At 38.2% G+C, this 18159-nt stretch overlaps 2 protein-coding genes across 2 annotated transcripts in view; both read left to right on the top strand.

The window, feature by feature from the left end:
* LOC579059 (cytochrome P450 3A6) overlaps positions 1–7146 on the top strand; it is a 13715-nt gene extending 6569 nt beyond the window's left edge. Inside the window, exons 6-12 of the mRNA XM_030984971.1 lie at positions 599–747; positions 1497–1627; positions 2113–2283; positions 2839–3062; positions 3352–3489; positions 4375–4537; positions 6299–7146. Coding sequence (XP_030840831.1) covers positions 599–747; positions 1497–1627; positions 2113–2283; positions 2839–3062; positions 3352–3489; positions 4375–4537; positions 6299–6376 — 1054 coding nt within the window. The 3' untranslated portion in view covers positions 6377–7146. The remainder of the gene's footprint in view (positions 1–598; positions 748–1496; positions 1628–2112; positions 2284–2838; positions 3063–3351; positions 3490–4374; positions 4538–6298) is intronic.
* Positions 7147–9962: 2816 nt separating this feature from the next.
* Positions 9963–16967, top strand: LOC583651 (cystine/glutamate transporter-like). Its single transcript, XM_030984970.1, has 9 exons — positions 9963–10647; positions 11093–11233; positions 12146–12245; positions 13001–13045; positions 13475–13598; positions 14074–14177; positions 14733–14883; positions 15517–15610; positions 16876–16967. Exons 1-9 carry the CDS (start codon positions 10152–10154, stop codon positions 16965–16967), a joined length of 1347 nt encoding a protein of 448 aa, XP_030840830.1. The 5' UTR covers positions 9963–10151.
* The last annotated feature ends 1192 nt before the right edge of the window (positions 16968–18159 follow it).

Raw genomic sequence — 18159 nt, 5'->3', positions numbered from 1 at the left:
TCACCCTCCCTCATTCCCTCCACCACCCCCTCTCTCTCTCCCTCTCCCGCCACCATCTCCCTCTTTCTCTCTCTATCACCCTCCCTCATTCCCTCCACCACCCCCTCTCTCTCTCCCTCTCCCGCCACCATCTCCCTCTTTCTCTCTCTATCACCCTCCCTCATTCCCTCCACCACCCCCTCTCTCTCTCCCTCTCCCGCCACCATCTCCCTCTTTCTCTCTCTATCACCCTCCCTCATTCCCTCCACCACCCCCTCTCTCTCCCCCTCTCCCGCCACCATCTCCCTCTTTCTCTCTCTATCACCCTCCCTCATTCCCTCCACCACCCCCTCTCTCTCTCCCTCTCCCGCCACCATCTCCCTCTTTCTCTCTCTATCACCCTCCCTCATTCCCTCCACCACCCCCTCTCTCTCTCTCTTTCCCCATCTCTCTCTCTCTCTCCCCCTCTCCCCCTCTCTCTTTCTCTCTTCCTCCTCCCGCTCTCTCTCTCTCTCCTCTCCTCTCTCTCTCTCTCTCTCTCCTCCTCTCCCCCTCTCTCTCTCTCTCTCTCTCTCTCTCTCTCTCCATCTCTTCATTTCCTCTCTTTCCATGTCCTCAGCTTGTATGGGAGTTTTGTGATGGATAGTATAGCTAGCTGTGGATTCGGTTTGAAAGTCAACTCACAGGAGGACAAAGACGACCCTTTCGTCGAACACGTTGCCAGATTCTTCAAAGTGTCTTTCACTTCTCCCGCTTTTATGGCTGTTTGTAAGACTAAAATATCATTCTTATTATTGTTATCTATCAAAAGTTTCATACAATTGATACTTCAAAATAACTGTTTTGTTATCTAACATATCGAGCTCAGAAAAATTCAACAACAACAAAGAATATTCCAGCCAGTTTTACGAAACACATTGCAAGTAAACTGTGTTTTTCGTGAAGCGTGCATACACACTGCATGATCTATAGTTGACTGAACCATTCTATATCTAAAAGATCTCGTGCCCCTTATAATCCGTAGCTGTATGTTGATAGATTAGAATTCCTTGAATATTCATATAGAAGGTCTAACTTACCTTAGGTTGGTTGACTATTATCGTTGTGAAATTTTATAAATTATTGAACTTTAAGTTTATTCTTAGCAGGCTTTCATAACGCAAAGATATTTTCGACATATGATCTTATATATACCCTTCATAATTTTCTTCCCTCTCCTTCAATATCGTAACAAATTGTCCGTTGTTCTTTACGTCCCCTTATATCTATTTTGAAACATAGATATTTATGTACCAAATGTGGACGGTCGTAATGCTACAATTATATATCAACTAAAATAAAAATTGAAACATTTTTTGTTACTGTCCAAAGTTCAAGTTTAAAGTTTGATGTCCGCATTCAGGCCATCCACATCCGAGTTTGCACATTTTAATACAATTCATTGGCTAATGATTAAAGCGATTCTAATTTAAGAATTGTACAAACTTATTTGGATTTACCTTGATTCCAAATTACAGCTTTCATGCCGTTTCTAAAGCACATCTTCGAATATCTCAACATCACCCTGTTCCCCAGGGACGTCATCGAGTTCTTTTCTGACGTCACAGAAAAGGCGGTAGCTCTGAGGGAAAATAACACATCGGAGAAGGTTAGATGGCTGATGACTCGCGTTCTAAAATGAAAAAAAAAATCGGGGGGGGGGGGGGGGAATAGTTTCCTTTGCATTTCTGTAACAAAGCTTTTCAATGTTAGTGTTAATCAGGGGCGACACCATAGTATTTTAAAGTGTGTGTGTGTGTGTGTGTTTTTTGTTTGTTTTTGGGGTGACAGGAATCCTGACTGAACACCATTGAACTGAAGAAGAAAAAAAAAATTCATTTGAAAACTATGAATGTGAAGAATAAGAGACTATGACACCTTCCTCAGAAATTACAGAATTGTAAAATTTATATGAATAAACACATTTACCCAAAAGCAAGGAAATGAAACGTAAAACGTGACGATATTTTTCTTTGAATTACAATTACTCACTTTCTATTTTCACCTTTCTCCCATGTCTGCATATCGAATTAAACCCACGAGTTATATTTGAATTATTATGCCTCCCATTTCAATTCATATATATGATCACAGAGAGCTGATTTCCTGCAGCTTCTCATCGACGCCAAGAATGGTAGAACTGAAACGGCGAATGAAAACGATGACGACGATATCCACAACAAGTACTTCAAAAACGCTGGGACAGAAGACGACGTCCCGACTAAAGCTCAGAAATACATGACGAGAGAGGAACTGCTTGGTCAGGTAAACTCCATGCGCAAACATCCTTTGTAAAATACACGCTGGCCACTAAAAACACACTTTTAAATCGGCCCTCGAATAAGCAAACAGTCGCGTGAAAGCAGGCGCGGATCCAGGATTTCTTGGGGGGGGGGGGGGGCCCATTTTTTTTTTTTTTTGCTCCCGAAAATTCGCTCAGTAGGGGGGGGGGGTGTAATGAGGACATTTTTTGTTCTTCTTTTTTTTGGCCCTCGAAAATTTGAAAAATCGCACCCCCCCCCCTTGAGCGCCGGGGGGGGGGGGGGGGGGGCATCTCCCCCAAAAGGTAAAATTTCCCATTTTTTACACATTTTTTTCCTAGGGGGGGGGGGGGCTAGGACCTCCCCCCCCCCCCCCCCCCCCCCCCTGGATCCGTCACTGCGTGAAAGGGCTCTTTCAGTTAATGCCTCAAAAACTACACTTTATTATTTGATGACTGACTAACTGTTAATGACAAAAAATTATCTGCAAACTGACTTAAATTTTATTTTTAAGAATATCATAACAATGGTCGACCACCAATATTTTTCTTCATTTTAGGCGATTATATTCCTTGCCGCGGGCTATGAAACCACTTCAGCCCTATTGACTCTGACATCCTACCTACTCGCTACAAACCCTGACCACCAAGACAAACTCATTGCCGAGGTCGATGACATCGCACCAAAACGTGATGACGTCAGCTACTCTACGATCTCCAAGATGCCCTACTTGGATCAGGTCGTGTGCGAGGCACTTAGGATCTACCACCGGCAACATTGTAAGTGCAGTTCTTCTGAAAAAAATTGGTTGCTTGTTTTGCTTTTTTTTAAAAATAGAATATTAAATCTGATGACCGGCTTGCGAGACACTTTTTGACTTTTGTATATAAATTTTGTCGGCAATGATACATTGCTCTCAAATACATTTTTGTGGTGATAATTGAACAAGTTTTCTCCATTTATCCACTACTTTTCCTTGTCCTTTTTTACTTTATTTCTTTCTTTTTCCGTACCAAACACAAAACACAATATTTCAATTAATGCTGTCTTGTCTTTCTCTCAAACCACGAAGGACTGATCGTGAATGTGGAGAGACGTGTACCTACAAGGGTATTAAGATCGAGAAGGGTGCTCACATTTGGATCCCGCCTTACACCCTTCATCATGATCCACATCACTGGCCTAATCCTACCAAGTTTGATCCAGACAGGTAGGAACATACGCCCCCTAAGCCCCCCCCCCCCCTCGGGAAAACCACGTTTGCTGTAGAACTATTGCAAATTATATTGACTTTTTTTCAGACCGAAAGGAGGAATGAAAGCCGGCGTTACACTGCACTCCTCTCCCTTAATGTCATTTGAGTTACTATACATCTTTATTTGCTTTCATAATTTTAATGTCTCTTTTGTGTAAAACTGTTTCTTCATTTCCGGTTACCTTTTGGTCATGTAATCATCTTTACACTTAAAGGTTACTGCTAAAGATGCTGACAGGCAGGCCTAAGTATGTAATTGAATTCTCGTGCAAAATGTATAGTTTCAGTAATTGTGTTCAGAGTGCTTTTGGCTTGGCATCAATAAGTAAAATAATTTCTTCCGAATCCCACTCGGATTTTCTAAGAATAATCACTTGAGGTGTAATCTATAATGCTCAGATTCCCTTGTACACACTTTTAATTCCATGTTGAAAGGATGAACTCAATGTATCATGTTAGGGGCATTTCTCTTTGCTTACCTTTGATCTATCTTATTCTTTTAAAGGCCCACTGCACTACTGGTAGCTACTTGCGCCCTCTATATAACAAACAATGCCTAATCGGTGACCATTGGTCCCCCATGATCCTCTTTTTCTTATGTTAACTGAGAGCTGAGTTGATGAGATAACTACCTGTCCAGTGACCTTGCAGAGCGGTCTAATCCCTCCTGTAAACTACGGCAGATAAGCTTTAATCAAAAAGGGAGGATCGTGAGTGTGGTTATCCATTTTGTTAGGATTCCCTGACGCACTTATTTTATTCCATATTGACTGAATAAATTCTTTTGAATTATTTGGGGGCCTTTATTTCGTCTTACTTTTGATCTTTCTTATTTCTTAGATTTTCAAAGGAGAGTCGCGAGGGACGTAATCCCTTTACTTGGATTCCGTTTGGTGCCGGACCTCGTATCTGTATCGGTATGAGGTTTGCACTTATGGAAACTAAGATGGCCCTGGTCCGGTCTTTACAAGTAGTTCGTTTTGAGGTCTCGCCACTAACCAAGGTAGATATCGCAAATTTCTGTTATTTTGCTTGCAAATCAGTTCTTCCTAAGATATACTTCAAATATATAAGTCCTGGAATGTGGTTGGAGATTTGGATTTCCAACGGTGAAAAGATTCTGATATCAGTGCAAGATTCTTTAATTTTACTATCCCTTCGACGACGTTCTTGGAACTCCATCTTTTCCATAGACGTGTCGTGGTCGAGTGGATATGTCAGTGGACTGTCGATCACAAGGTCCGCGGTTCGAGTCCCTAATGTCCCTAATGTCCCTAATATATTTATTATTATGCGCTATATAGAGGTGTTGTGGTCGAGTGGATACGTCGCCGGACTGTCGATCACAAGGTCCGCAGTTCGAGTCCCGCCGCTGCACTAATGTCCTTTGGCAAGACATTGATCTACATTTGCCACACTCCACCCAGGTGAAGTAAATGGGTACCTGGTAGGAATTTATTCCTTGAAACGCAGCGCGCGTAACAGCTGCACTGCTAAAGCCAGGGTAATTATGCTGCATTATTGTAGAGCGCTTAGAGACTTCTGACAAAGTAAGTGTTAGGCGCTATATAAGCACTGTAATTATTATTATAAAAATTACTTTATTATTATTATTATATCCTTTGGCAAGACATTGATCTACATTTGCCACACTCAACCCAGGTGATGTAAATGGGTACCTGGCAGGAATTAATTTCTTGAAATGCTAGAGCGCCGTAATGGCAGCCGTGCTATTAAAAGCCAGGGTAATAATCGGGAGCGCCAGGAGTGTCAAGGCTGACAGACATGAGCGCTATACAAGAACCCACTATTACTATTATTATCATTATTGTACGTTCTGAACAAAATTGATGTTTTATAGATTAACAATTTCTGCGACCAAAATATCAAATGAAGGGAAAATTGAAGAAACACAAAAGTTCTTTGAAGCGATATCAATCTTCATCCATTCATTAACCTTAAATGGATGACACTAGACAAGCGGTTTGAGTTAAGTCGCGTTATGATGATATATAAATGCGTTCATAACTTAGCACCATCTTACCTTCAGGTAGGCTTAATCAATCCTAATGATGTACATGAGCATCATACAAGGCAAATAGACAGTGGATGTTTACGTGTGCCTTGATTTCACACTGATTGTTATAAGTGTAGCCCAATTGTTTCTTCCATATTTGAATGGAATAAGCTAGATAATTCGTTGAGAACGGCTTCCTCTGTCAATTCATTTAAGAGATTGTTTAAACAAAGTTGTAATTTGTGAATGGCTCAGCCGAACATACACTACGTGCATGTTCTGTAATATTAACATGACTTATTCACATAATTGCGACTTAATCAATATTTGCCTATTGACATTATTGTTTACTAGGTTAATGATATATGTTTATTTTGCAAATGAGTATTATTTGTTGTAACTGTTTTGTATAAACGTTATAAACGATGTAAATATGTTCATGTTTATTCCGGGCCCCACGGAAGACCACTACTTGTTGGTGCATGGGCTACCCTGTCAAAAGATTAGAAATAAATAAAAACCTGAAATTGAAATGAAACATATCAAGTGTATTCGAAGAAAACCTTTTGTCTATAACGAGGGACATAAAAAAAAAAACTCCCTATAACCCATTGCCTTAGGGACCGGGGTGTTCCCTGTTTTTAGCCTATATTGGGACTAGAGAATTCAGTATGCTCAAAAGTATTCAGAACAGTATGATTTATTCTACTAATCACGGTGTACATTTGATTTCCGCCCTTTCTTCAGATCCCGCCAGATATCGGCCAGTCACAAATCCTATCGTCTACCGCCAGCTATATGCTAAAAGTTGTTCGACGTCAATAATGCACTCAATGCCACTAGCTACTTCTAGAGTAGACAGTTGTACGGCAGGAGATTTGAAGAGGCTGGGTGGAACAAATTAAATTAGTGAAAAAAGGGAAAGCCCGTAGTCTTTCTAATTTGCCGACGGTTGTGGAAAGCGATCATCAGATTTTCACTTTTTACCAATCGAGCTTCCAACATGTTTTCCAATAAACCGGGAAAAGAAATTCGATATTTTTTACGATTTGAAATTTTGAGCCTTGTAAATATTATGTACTGATTGCTCTGGACGTGTCACACACCCCTCTAGCGACCCTTAAATGATATACATGATTCGTTTTTCAAATTCTACTGTCAATTTTCAAATGCAAGATAACTGTTTAAAAGTGCCTTCTTTTAGTTCCACGCTGAAATCAGAGTGTTGCTAAGAAGGAAGGGGGGGGGGGGGGCGGTAGACGTTGTAAAGACCATCTTTCAAAAAGAATTTGTGAGGAGCAATTTGTCGCCTTGGTTTGCAAATTTAAAAAGGTGAGGTCCCATTTATTGGAAATGTTAGGGCTTACCTTGTTAAGTGTTATGTTTCCCCCTGGAAATGCCGACATCCATGTTACAGTAGTGTGACAACGCCCCGAGTAGTAATTACATATAAATACAGTGATTTGAATAGTTGTTGATAGATAGAGACGCTGAAAGATTAGACAATTAAAACAATAACAGTTTAATAGTTCACCTGTCGTGATGAATGTTATTATTTAAAAAATAGAGAAAATAATCTTAAACAGAGAGCGAGAGAGGCCCTTCCATATTTCACTTTTGTTTTTGTTGTTGTCATTTAATTCAAGGCTTTCAAACAAATTGATAGGAGGTACTTACTAGTTTTTGTTGTTATTTGTCTCGTAATTCATGTTTATTTGTACCATTTATTTTGGGAAATCAGTAAAATATGTCAAATAAGTGTGAATTATGAAATATCAAATTGAAACTGAAATATCTGACATCAAAAAACGCAAGAAAAACAAACAAACAGGCATATAAACATACAAAAAGTATTTTCCTTACTACTAGAGCTGATTAGCTCTTTGTTGACCATTATCAATCATCCATGTATAATTCAGGTATCCTCTCTTGATATATAAAAACATTTAACGAAAGTGAACTCATTAACTCCCTCCTGTGAGAAAAAGACAGATAGAGAGAGAGAGAGAGAGAGAGAGAGAGACGGTGAGCGAGGGAGAGACAGTGATGGTAAGAAAAAGAAATATAAAGTGAGATGGGACGAATGAGAATGAGAGAGAGAGAGAGAGAGATAGAGACAAAATAAAGGAACCACATAAAACTTAAATTTACACATATTACAGATTAAATTTCCAATGAGTTGGCTCGGCAATGACTGTATAAAACTAATACTGCGGTCGAGAGAAAGAGAGATTTCTTAAATCAAAAAACAAAGACTATGTGACTTTAAAGTTTAAAGGCTCGACCACTAGATCCACGTCAATGGCTCTTCCCCTTGACCCCATACATAAAAATGAAGTGATTCTTAATGTCTTTAGGAGAGAGTATATTTGCGAGAGGGAACTAAATTCAAACGAAATAAACCATTAGGGGCAGTACAAATGTCAAGAAATACATTAGAGTTTTTATCTTTCAAGACGGCTATTTGAAAGGTTCTGATTTGCTAAAAATCCAGAGTGTTCGGGGTCGGGACTCCGCCCCCTGGACTCCATCCGTAAAGATTAGTGGTTCCCATGACAACCCTCTGTTGTATAAAATTGTCCTTGGGAGAGTGTGTGTGTTTCATGTAGTTTCAACTTCTACCCACATTCATGTATAGTAGAGAAGCTTTCGTCCACTCCTGTTGACTTTTAATTCTTCACACGGATTCTTGCTGTTTGCTACCTCGAGACCGACTGGAGTGAAGATACGTGATAATGAATAGACAGAGTCCACATTCAGTAAAGGATTATCTATTTCTAACAATATGGATTCTTTCACCTTTCTTAACCAGAAGTTTGTTTCAAACTCAATATTCGGGGCATCGTCCAATCCAATGTTGTGTGTCTAGTATTGAGAGCGTGTTCTGCTATTTGCTGAATGAGATATAGAATGCTCAATCTGAAGTTGTTGTTTTTTTGCAAATAGAAAATGCCATCTCATTTAGCAGTAACTGAATCAATCTGGATAAAAAGGATTAATCCTTCACTGAACAGGTATTCTGGCCAAGAGAGTATCAAAACGGAGAGTGCCAACCCACTACACAAGGCTAGGAAACACATTGTAGTTACCTGCCGAGATTCGAGGGCATGGCCTTTAGCAAAACATACCTTATTTCCTATTTTCTTCTTCTTTACTGCTTGTTTACACCGTTAATTGGCAAGGGTATAATCGTGGCATATTCCATCCTTTATACGAAATTACGTCCAAGGAATGAACTATAAGTGAGAGGGAGAGGGTATGAGATGGGAAAGGAAAGAAAAGGTAAATGTGACGGGAGTAGGGAAGGGGTCCATACCTGCCGCCCCGGGTTAAAGGGGCAAACATTTTTATTTTAAAAGGGCAAACTTCTTATAAATCTAAAGAAGGAATTTTTGATAGCTTTCAAAACAAGCACGATTGTACTTCTAAAAGTAGCACAGTTCGTTCTTATGAAATTTGGGATAGTGTACCCCTCCCCCGGCTACACGGCCTTTCACACAAAGGGGCATTTCTCAAACATAGAAAGGGGCACTCATCAGTGTTGAAAATGGGCGCATAAAAATGTGCAATATTACAAAGGGGAAAGAGGCACCATCAAAAGGAAAGTGGGCGCCTGTTTGGAAGGGAAAGGGGCGTGTGTCAAAGAAAAAGAGGCATTTATCAGAGGTAAAAAGGGGGCACTTGTGAGAAGGGCAAAGGGGGCATTTATTACAAAGGAAAAGGGGTTCTGGTTAAAGTAACAGGGCACATTTCAGATCAGAATAGGGGCAATTATAAGAGGTGAAAAGGGGTATGTATAAGCAAGGGGAATGAGTATTTATTAGAAAGAGAAAGACGCATCTTTCTGAAGTAAACAAAAAAGGCGCACGTCTCCCACCTAGTGTGATCTTAAGACAAATAGTGTAATATTAGTCTATAGTGTTTTTGACAGGTATATTACAAGGTCAAATGTTTTGTACAAATACAAAAAAGTGTCGATTATTTGCTAACTTGCAATCTTACAAACATGGGCGGCACCCGTTTTTTATTGCCATCACACCTACGTATAACCTGCAACTGCAGAAAGAAAGTCAGAATTTTACATTTAGATTCGGTTCCTTGAGAAAGAACTACAATGCTCCCTGCATGGTACGGGATTGCTTATACCTCACGGGAGAAAATTGAATGTATATTTTGGAATCATCGTTCCTGAAACAGGATTAAATGGACAAATTTGTGTCATCATTTCTGATTAAGGCGAATTTGTTCAGTATTTCGAGCCATGTCTTCCAATTCCTGAGTATATTTTACATTCGGACGGACAATTTTCTCTGTAGCTCATCATATTGATCTACTTGCAGTGCACTTCATTATTTTGTTATCCTTGTGCAACCTTTGTCTCAGTGGGAGCTGCGGGGTGATCACAGGAAAGGGACATACAACTCAGGGAAAAAGCTGTCAGCTTTATACAGGTCTACAATATGTTATTCGCTTAGGTTGTTGAACTGTTCACACGTATACACTTCGCTGGAATTAAACCGACGAAACATAATTAGTCTAGTCGAAAGTACACCTACATGAGCCTTTATAAGATCGTCCAAGATTTCTCGGTCTGACTGCAATGGCGCGATTGAGGAAAACTCCTGGCAAGGGACATCAAAATGAGTCTGTCCAGGATCTTACCGATAGTACTGCTGTTCGTCTAACCCGTCAGGTCACCCTTATAGATAGTGTATCTCTCACAGTTGGTATGATCATAGGATCTGGTATTTTCATCTCTCCAACGAGTGTCCTGGAAAACTCTGGAGGGATAGGCTGGGCTCTCCTCGTCTGGGTTCTGTGTGGCATCTTATCAATGCTTGGAGCGCTATGTTATGCGGAGCTTGGTACGACCTTCCCAGTATCTGGAGGAGACTTCTCATACCTCCTGGAAGCGTATGGCCCGGTCCTGGCCTTCCTAAGGCTTTGGACTAGTGTGGTGTCCATCAAGACCGCATCGTATGCTCTTTTGTCTTTGACGTGTGTGACTTATATTCTCCTGCCGTTCTACCCCAACTGTGATATCCCACCCGTTAAGTTGCGCTTGGTTGCAGCCTGTATACTTTGTAAGTACGATTGAAGAGCCTGCCTCCTCATCAGGCTCATCAGAACCCCTTTAAATTGGCAAAAAGGTTGTCGATCAGCCTAACCGTCGAGCCGCCAGGTTTAGCCCCAAAACCCATAAAACATACTCCAAGTCATGTCGATTTCACGCAAACTACCCCATATAGTTTGTTCTACATTGCCATATTTGAGATGTATAATTTAGTGTCTATAAATTATTTATGTACTAATTAATTGCTTTCTCTAAAAGTAGCTAAATGATCTCGAGGATTACATAACCATTCGTATTGACCGCCGTCCCCTGTTTGACAAGCCACAAAAGATGAAAATGGTAGGAACCTTTTTTTAATTTTTTTATTTCAACAGATTGAACATAATTTTATTTCAGCAATGAAATCATGAAGCATGGATGGCAATTTTACAACAAGTATCTACTTTGGTAATTCTTACGAAATGCAGGTGCCATCTTTTTCGTGAACAGCCTGAGTGTCCCTCTAAGTCGCAGTCTGGAACTCTCATTCACGGTAGCTAAGCTCTTTGGTTTAGCTGTCATCATCGTCTCTGGGTTTGTCCAGCTAGCTAATGGTAAGGACAAAAGAAGTAAGTTTTTATACAAGAATTGGTATTTGTTATTGTACCGCTAAAAATGTTTAAAAAAAGAAAGAATTTGAACAAAGCACGATAGCAAAGACTTCCCAAAAATCGACCTAAAACAATTCCGGTAGTCTTGTCCATCAACCCTTGAAATGAGCGAACATGCCAATGACATATTACGTGATTTCTATGAGATGTATATAGGATATTTACATTTCAATTGAGATGATTTCTCGAAAACCTTTGCGATCGTTTGGCAAACTAAATTCTTAATTTTTGTCTCTATTCACAGGTATCAGTCTTTTCCAAACGGTATTTAATTGGAAAGCCTAAGAGATTTGATTTCTATTGATTCTTAAATTTGTTTAATTATTCATTTATTTATTTACACATTTATATTCATTTATTTATTTACTTCCTTTATTCATATCAGTCTTCTTAAAACTGTTTGAACCTTTCAATATCGAGTAATGATCTTCTAAGGGGTTTCTGTCTGTAGAATTTAAAAAAAATACATATTCAACACGATAAAATAGAGACAATAGAAGAAACAAAAGAACAAGATTATTATTGAGAAAGAGATAAAGGGAGAGAGAGAGAAAAAAAAGAGAGAGAGAGAGAGAGAGAGAGATAGAAGGAGGTGATGAATTTAGAAAGTGTGTTCTTGCGATCATTCATGGCAATTGATTCTCATTCGCACAATCGATGGAAATTGGGTTTTATGCATGATTTTATGCATAATAACTCAAGTCTATAGTAAAAGAAAGTGTTGTGATAATAATAATTTTTTCATGATGTTTCTTTGAAACAAAAATTGTAATGTAATAGTGTAACCGGAATTTTAAATTGCCTTTTTCTCCTCTACTGCTCCCAAATGTTTTATTTATTTATTTATTTAATTTTATTTTGGCCATATAGGTGAGACATCCAACTTTGCAAACGCCTTCGAAACTTCTAAATTTAGAATGAGAACGTTTCCCCTCGCTATGTATTCAGGACTCTTCGCCTATTCGGGATGGTAAGATCCTTTAAAAGAATGCCATATAAAGATAAATTCGAATTTTGATAACAATATCAGGGGGGGGGGGGGGGGGGGGTGTCAAATCTGACTGACATGAGCGCTATACAAGAACCAACTATCATTATTATTTATTATTCGTTTCTATCAAAATGTTGTTACCTGTAATTTGTGAAATCTGCAATATTTCATACACAATGCAAAAGTTATTATTTTTTTCAGATTTGCGCTCGGATCTAAATTTTCAAAAAGAAAGTGGAAACAGGATTGTTTCGCGTATGTCAAATCGAATTATGTAACAATGCAAAAAATGGGGGGGGGGGGGGGGGGAGGGGGGATGGCGAAATAACCCCCAGAAATGTCATTTGTTTTGCCTCTATTTATTTTCTTGACCTCCTAAACAACTTTGAGCGTCTAAATAATTAAATTGGCATTCAGTTGAGATTCTTGCTTCTTTCATTGCAATATTCTACTTAACTGTTGCATAAATCACTTGGACCTCAAACGTATTTTCTCAATTCTAGTCCTGAAATTAACTCCTTATCATTGATTGGGTACTCTTTAAACATTGTGCAGGTATGTTCAGACAACTTGTTTGATGACATGTCGAGAGTACCCATGGTAACATTACTTGAAAGGGATTGTATGCCTTGCTTAGTCATGGCTTGTGGTGCTATGTACTTACAAAGGTTATGTTGACTTTTCATTTTAGACACAATGTCATCTGTAATCCTGTATTTATCCTATTTTTTCAGGCAGTATCTGACTCAAGTGACAGAAGAAATAATCAACCCTTCGAGGTGAGAATTTACACATTTGTGCTGATGTTGAATGGTTTTATGCAAATAGACGTACGTATACAGTTCAAATTTATCTGCTGTATTAGCTGTTCGTGAATTTTCTGAATGAATTGAAGGTGGCCATTGTTGATCCTTTTTTAAGAACGGGTAGACATTCCCATCGAAATGTATCGTTTTCTCACGGGCAGAGTCTTTCAGTATCACGAAGAGATTGCAATCATATCAATCTTATCTTAATCAGATTTTGATAGTGTTCTGAATGTGAGAAATATTGTAAGTTAAGGGCACTTTCAAAGTCTTAGCTTTCCTGTGAAGAAGAAAAATAATTCAAAAGAAAGCGTAGAGCACGATCCCCTTCCATAATACCTGTTGACATTGTAGCATACTTATAAACTATTTACGTCTAACTTTTTTGTCCTTCTTTCTCAGAACAATTCCTTTGTCAATTGGGATCTCCATGATAATAGTAACAGTGGTCTACTTGCTAACTAACATTGCTTACTTCACTGTGCTCTCTGAGAGAGAGATGCTTACATCAAGTGCGGTTGCTTTGGTAAGAGACTAGCGTCACCTGCAGAAATTGCGTCAATTCCATTACGCCATTCAATTAGAATAAAAGTGACACATAAGATACACATAAGAAAAGAAATAGTTCACAAGAAAGACAAACAGACGAATGAAGGAGGAGAAGGAGAAAAAGAATACGATAGAGAAGGGAAAGAAGAAGAAGGAGAAGGAGAAGATAAAAAGAAGAATGACAACTTTTTATATTTTTTGTTCTACCATACTTTGTATGTTTGTATAGGTTTTCTTTGTTTCCATACATCATACTTCTTAAATAATAATCAAACACTTTAAAAAAAAGTTCATTCATTTTAAAGTATGCCACACAGAAATCTCTTCTGCTTAATCCTATGTACAATATTCATATATGCTCCTTTCGGAATTAATATATGAATTGATGTCAACTTGAATGTTTAATTTCATGACTGACCAATAAAAACCATTTCAATCGAATTCTTGATCAGGACTTTGGTCAGCGTGTACTAGGTAGTTGGTGGTGGACTATGAGTGTGGCTGTTGCTATGTCAACCATTGGATCCGTACATGGGGGCGTGTTTGGCTTCGCAAGGTATGACTTTCAATAAGAAAGAAGATTGATTTCGTTTCATTTTCTCAACTTTAGGCTTTGTCAACTATTTAGACTACATAATATCTATGTTTATCACATCGTTTGTGCTTTGATTCTTGATTATGTCTATTGTTTAATATAATATTGTTTAATATTTTTTTTGTTATTTCATTAAAATCCCACCCTTTGTATAGTGTTTTTATTATTCGTATAGTACAATTTGGTTTCGAAAAACACCAATCATTATACGTTTTTGGTGTTATATTGATATTTGGTTTCTACAAGTTCACCAAATACGAACTGGACAATTCGTTATCACCCACTGCACATGATTAACAAACAACAAGTTGTTTCATGTGTTATTAGTCCTCTTTGTATGGTTTTATTCGGCAATTGCATAACTAGAGGAACTTGTCACATTTTAATTCGAAACGTTTTATAGAGGTTGCCAAGAGTAACTTTTTACTTGTCCGGAAAGCACGCAAATTCTTTTAAACCCATTTCGAAAGTACCATTGTCAATTGCTTTATATTTTGTTATACTCTGCATGTATAGGTCTCTACTGGTTGCATCACGTGAGGGCCACTTGCCTGCCATAGCATCAATGATACACATCGATCGGAAAACTCCTCTACCCGCTGCTGCATTACTCGTACAGTATAATAGTTTCGGTATATCTGCATATACAACGTGTATGATACCTTGTGCTGATAGGATTTGAGTGGTTTTTTTACCAAGCTTTTTTTTAAATATTAAACACAAGTCTTAGTAATAACCATATACCTGTAGTCTGTACTTTGTGTATATACAATGTACATGTACAAGGTGTGACCTGGCTTTTTGTCGGAAACCCACCAGCAGCTAAGTTATACACTTTTTCATTTGGAAGATTGGAAATAATAATGATAATAATTATTATTAATAATAATGATAATAATAAAAATGTTAATAATACACATTAGTTTAATAATCATAATAATGTAATCAATATATTTAGCGCAGCTACTATATAATATACTCTACTACGCTGTGATGAAGTAAAAAGCTTGTATCGTTACTACTTTACAGGCACACACAAACAAATATTTAAAATCTTCTAAAAACAAGTGCTTCCCTATCAAAACTTTGAAGACAGCAACAGATGAGGCTTTCCTTATGTCTAGACAGTGGAGCCTTAGAGCGGCTAAACTGAAAGCGCAATCTCCAAGAGTTACTCTGGTTTTTGTGTGAGGTAGCTTTAGAAGCTAAAATAAGATGTATTTTAAAGCTGACATAAGGTAAACAAAATTTGAGCTGAATTGAATTTGAACTTTTTTAATTGAATTTGATTGAATTTCAGGCTCCTATCTGCCTCTTGATGTTGATCAGTGATGACGTAGGAACCCTTGTGAATTATCTCAGTTTCACACGATGGCTCTTCATCGGTATCACGTGTACTATCATACCTTACTATAGATGGAAACATCCAGAATTACCTCGCCCTTTTAAAGTAAGTCTAATCATCACTGAGTTTATATTTAATCAGTAAGACGTATATAACTTAGCAAGGACACAGCGGGCCTATTGATTTAGGCTAATGCTAAAATAATTCGAATATGATTACATTGTAAGCAGAAGGAGATATTCCCAACACACACACGCACGCGCACACGCCCTGTTTGATGCGCCCACATCAAACATACACACACGCTTTCAGATAACAATGGAAATGCCCGTCATGAAATTGAACACATGACCCTTTTCTACTTTAACTTTTAGTTTATACTAAATCGGCATTTATACCGAAATGTTAAGGTCATTACATTGAAAATGTTCTTTTTTTAATGTGGACCATGAATATCGATAACAACACTCATCATTTACATTACAATATTGTAAATTGATACAACATATTCCAGTGTCTGTATATAACAATGTGCTAAGAGAGAATTGTGGACTAATATTCTGAAACAACTATTATAAGTCGGGAATAATTTTTTTTAATACAAAATGTGAATACTTTAATGCTTACATCTAAATCTAAGTTATTTTTAACGGATATAAATGAACATGTAAATGGTTCTCTTCCTATAATAGGTTCCTCTGGTTGTCCCCATTGTTTTCGTGTTGTGTTCATTTTTCGTGGTTGGGATGTCTTTATACAGCAGTCCTGTAGATTGTGGTATTGGTTTAGCAATCATGCTATCTGGGATACCTGTCTATTACATTTGTGTTCGGTGGCAGAAAAAACCGGACTGGGTCAATGATAGATTGGGTGAGTAATTCGTAGTTTCTAAAGTGTCGAATCCTTTTTTGTATTTTGTCAGTATTTTTTTTCTTTTGTTAGGTTGATATCGTAAAATTGACTCAGAACTTTAAATTGCACGCTAGGCTTTAGGCTGCATTTTTCCTGAACAAAATTATGACACTTGTCATAACACATATCATAACAATCCGGCGATTCTCGCCAATTCAAAAAATGTCATCCTCCTTTATCCTCATGAACATAATTCCCTGAAGTCTTCACAGTAATATTGAAGGTTACAGCTTGTTTAACTTTAAAACCTGCCCTGTTTTGTTTTAATGACAAATAAGAATACAGGCTGTGATGATCATTAAACCCAAATATACGTGTAAATACATAACGAAAAAGTTCACATTTGTCAACTTCTTTGGATATTGATTAACCTCACTTATAAATTTGTTTTTCTTTCTCTAGATCGTGCGACCGTATTTTTACAGCAGCTCCTCTTCGTCATTCCCCCAGAGAAAGAGGCCGAGCCCAAAAAAGCTAGTTCAACGCGAAGATGACCAGTGATTATCATCAACTTAAAGCTAGATTTCAGACTAATACTAGATTACTTTACTAATATTTCGTTTTTCTTTCTAATATACGTCGCGCCCTTACCATTTTCCTTTAGCCTTGGCGCTATTGTTACAGAAAATATATAAATTTGAATGGTGTGTGTTTCACGCACGTATGCGAACATAGTAATATAAACAAACTTCCTATTATTTGTGTATGTAGTTAATTTGAGATGTATTCACAGCATGCAAGGGATTGATTTAGTCATATAAATAAGGGTTCTAGTACACCTACCCCCTGGACAACCACCCTCTAGTACAACTGCCCCCGGACAACTACCCCTCAGACAACTACCCCAGCCAACTACTCCCTGGAACAACTACCCCTCAGACAACTACCCCAGCCAACTACTCCCTGGAACAACTACCCCTAGGGCAACTACCCCAAGACAACTACCCCCTAGGACAACTACCCCTCAGACAACTACCCCCTACGACAATCATCCTCTAGGACAATTATCCTAGGGGCTAGTTGTCCGAGAGGTAGTTGTCCTAGGGGGTAGTTGACCTAGGGGGTAGTTTTCTGGGGGTAGTTGTCCTAGAGGGGTAGTCGTCCTAGAGGGTGGTTATCCTAGGGGTGGTTATCCGGGGTCGATGTCCAGGGGTGTCCGGATACGTATAAATAAGATACGCATGTTTAAAGATAAAGTTGAGTTCTGGTCATGCGATTGCATTGTGAAAGAAAAGGTGTGGAATGGATCAGAAAAGGTTGATCATGTAGAATGTTAGTATTGGTGTATAGTGCAAGGTTCTGGAGTCATCAAAATCATAATAAATTTAGCCCAGTCTTGGTAAAGTAACAAGCAATGTACACAGAAAGATACATATGGGACTACAAAAATGGTGTAGGAGCTGCTTACCTTGATTTTTTTTATCTGTCTATGCTCATTACTCAGCCATTGTACATTTTCTACCAAAAATGTTTGGCAAATGACATTTATTTGTAATCTTAAACATTTACTGCAAGTTTTGTTTGATTCTGTGAGGATTCATTTTCTTCTTTTTTTATCAGAACTCAAGTTTATCTTTAAATTTAATTTATGATTATCATTATAATCATTACCTTTGTGGACGTTTGTTATATTCTATCATCAGCCTATTGCGATCAAATTAAAAACTGAACGTAAATATATATCAT

The sequence above is a fragment of the Strongylocentrotus purpuratus genome, unplaced genomic scaffold (assembly GCF_000002235.5).
Source record: "Strongylocentrotus purpuratus isolate Spur 01 unplaced genomic scaffold, Spur_5.0 spur5_scaffold_14, whole genome shotgun sequence".
NCBI classification, from domain to species: Eukaryota; Metazoa; Echinodermata; class Echinoidea; order Camarodonta; family Strongylocentrotidae; genus Strongylocentrotus; species Strongylocentrotus purpuratus.
The sequence above is the reverse complement of the archived record's forward strand: the minus strand, read 5'-3'. Positions and strand labels throughout refer to the sequence as shown.